This window comes from Calidris pugnax, unplaced genomic scaffold (assembly GCF_001431845.1).
Source record: "Calidris pugnax isolate Ruff unplaced genomic scaffold, ASM143184v1 scaffold40, whole genome shotgun sequence".
NCBI classification, from domain to species: Eukaryota; Metazoa; Chordata; class Aves; order Charadriiformes; family Scolopacidae; genus Calidris; species Calidris pugnax.
Window position 1 is genome coordinate 1,257,901 of NW_015090796.1, and position 2,040 is coordinate 1,259,940.

Consider the following 2,040-nt stretch of genomic DNA (forward strand, 5'->3'; position numbering starts at 1 on the left):
CACCATCCCAGACCCCCCAGAAAGCAGAAAGCCACCATGCCAGCAGCAAGCAGGAGTCATGGGGACAGTATGGTGGCCGCCGTGCGGGCGGTGGCGTTGGGTGGCTTCAATCCATGCCCATGGCGTCTAGAAGCAAAGCATCAAGGTGTGAACTCGGCAGGAACTCCAGAGGATGGGGAGAAGCCTTTCCAAAAAGAGGCAAAAAACAAGGGTAGGCCAGCCAACGGGGTGGCGAGGCCTGTGGGCCTGGGTGGAGGGTCTGCCCTGACATCGTCCCAACGAGGAGAGGTCACCTACGGCGTCACCACGCCGCAACACTCGCTCCCACCTCCTAGGCCTCGACAGCTCAGCCCTCAACTTCCACTGCCAAGTCAGTTTTGGAGCATCACGTGGTTTACACACAACTTGGTTACCCCTCGCAAGTACTTTTTTTCTTTTTTTTTTAAAGTTCTCCCTTCTAACACCAGTACAGGAGTTAAAAATCCAGGGAGACTTTGCTGGTTGGGTTTTGTTTGGGTTTGGGTTGTCTTTTTTTTTTTTGCTGAACTCTTGGCATGTTTCAAGCAACAAGACTCATGGGTTGTGGGGTGATAAGTTGATTTTTTTTTGCTAAATTCTTTTATTTTTGTTTAAATTCTCACTTCAATTTTAATTCTTGAAGAACAGCTTCGACAACATATATCGCACTCATTATAAGAAGCAAAGGGTTATATCAAAAATTATTAGTATAGAATCACAGGAAACCTGGTTTGGAACCAGAAAAAAATACAAAACAGATATAGATACATAGACACAGGACAATTTTTTTTTATAATTATTTGGAAAATGTTATTTTCCCCTAATTCTCGTTTCTTTTTTTTTGTGTTTTTTTTTCTTTTTTTCCTTTATGCGCATACGATGTTTTAAGTTTTACAAAAAATGAAAATAAAGACTAATATTTTACAAAATGAGTAACAATGCTCGTGGTAAGTGTTTGCGCGTGGATGGTTTTTTGTTGTTGTTTGTTTGTTTGTTTTTTTGTTTGCTCGTTTGTTGGTTTGTTGTTGGTTTGTTGTTTTTTTTGTTTTTTGTTTTTTTCTTCTCCATTCTACACAAGGTTCAGTTCAGTTTCAACGCGTTTTGTTTTGTTTGTTACTGTACAGCATATATCAACAACAGTCCACAATAAATCCTGGAAGATCCAGTATCCCCTTCAGGTTTGATTAATATCCCCTCAATACTCATATTTTTTTGTTTGTTTTTATTATTTTTTAATTTTTTTTTGCTTTTTTCTCTCTTTTATTATTATTATTTATTTTGTTTTTCCTCCTCTCCGAAAAAAAAAAATATATATATAAAAAAAATTTAAAAACCAACCAAAAAAAAAAACCAAAACAGCGAAACACCCCGAACTTCCACCACGGAACCACCCCACGCCGTGCGGGGGGTCCCGTCCTTTCTCCCCCCGCAACACCACGGCCGCACCTCCGCTCCTCCTCGCTCGGCCCGTCTTTTTTTTCGTTTTTTTTTTTTTTTTTTTCTCTTTTGTTCGGTGTCCGCCCTCCCGGGCCACCCACCCCACCCCACCAACCCTTTTCCCCCCCAAAAAAAACCAACTTTCTCCGCACCCCGAACTGCCCCTCGCGGTGCCAGCGCTCCCCGCCTCCGCCGACCTTTCTCTCTCTCTTTCTCTCTCTCTTTCTCTCTCTCTCAATCTCTCTTTCCGTCGGGGGTGCGGGACGGGCTCTAGGAGCACTGGATGGACATGTAAGGCCAGTTGAAGCTGCTCCCCGACAGTAGCATGTCCCTGATGAGGGTCTCGATGGGGGTTTTACCTACCAAGCGGACGAAGAAGAGCTGCTCGATGACGGAGGAGGAGACGGTGCGTAAGGAAGGCAGCCTCAGCAGCAGCTTCCCGAAACGGCTGGGCTGGTTGGGGTACTGGCTCCGCACGTACTCCTCCAGCGCGCACTGAGACTTCTCCTGCAGGCTCTCGATGTGCGAAGCATCCGACAGGCCGCAGGCGTCTGGCCCCGCCGCGTTCCGCGCCCCCCGGAGGTG

The 2,040-nt window shown here is 45.8% G+C and overlaps 1 protein-coding gene across 1 annotated transcript in view; it reads right to left on the reverse strand.

The window, feature by feature from the left end:
- Window positions 1-1,559: 1,559 nt before the first annotated feature.
- NR2F1 (nuclear receptor subfamily 2 group F member 1) overlaps window positions 1,560-2,040 on the reverse strand; it is a 9,974-nt gene continuing 9,493 nt past the window's right edge. The window contains exon 3 of the mRNA XM_014936877.1: window positions 1,560-2,006. Coding sequence (XP_014792363.1) covers window positions 1,726-2,006 — 281 coding nt within the window. The 3' untranslated portion in view covers window positions 1,560-1,725. The remainder of the gene's footprint in view (window positions 2,007-2,040) is intronic.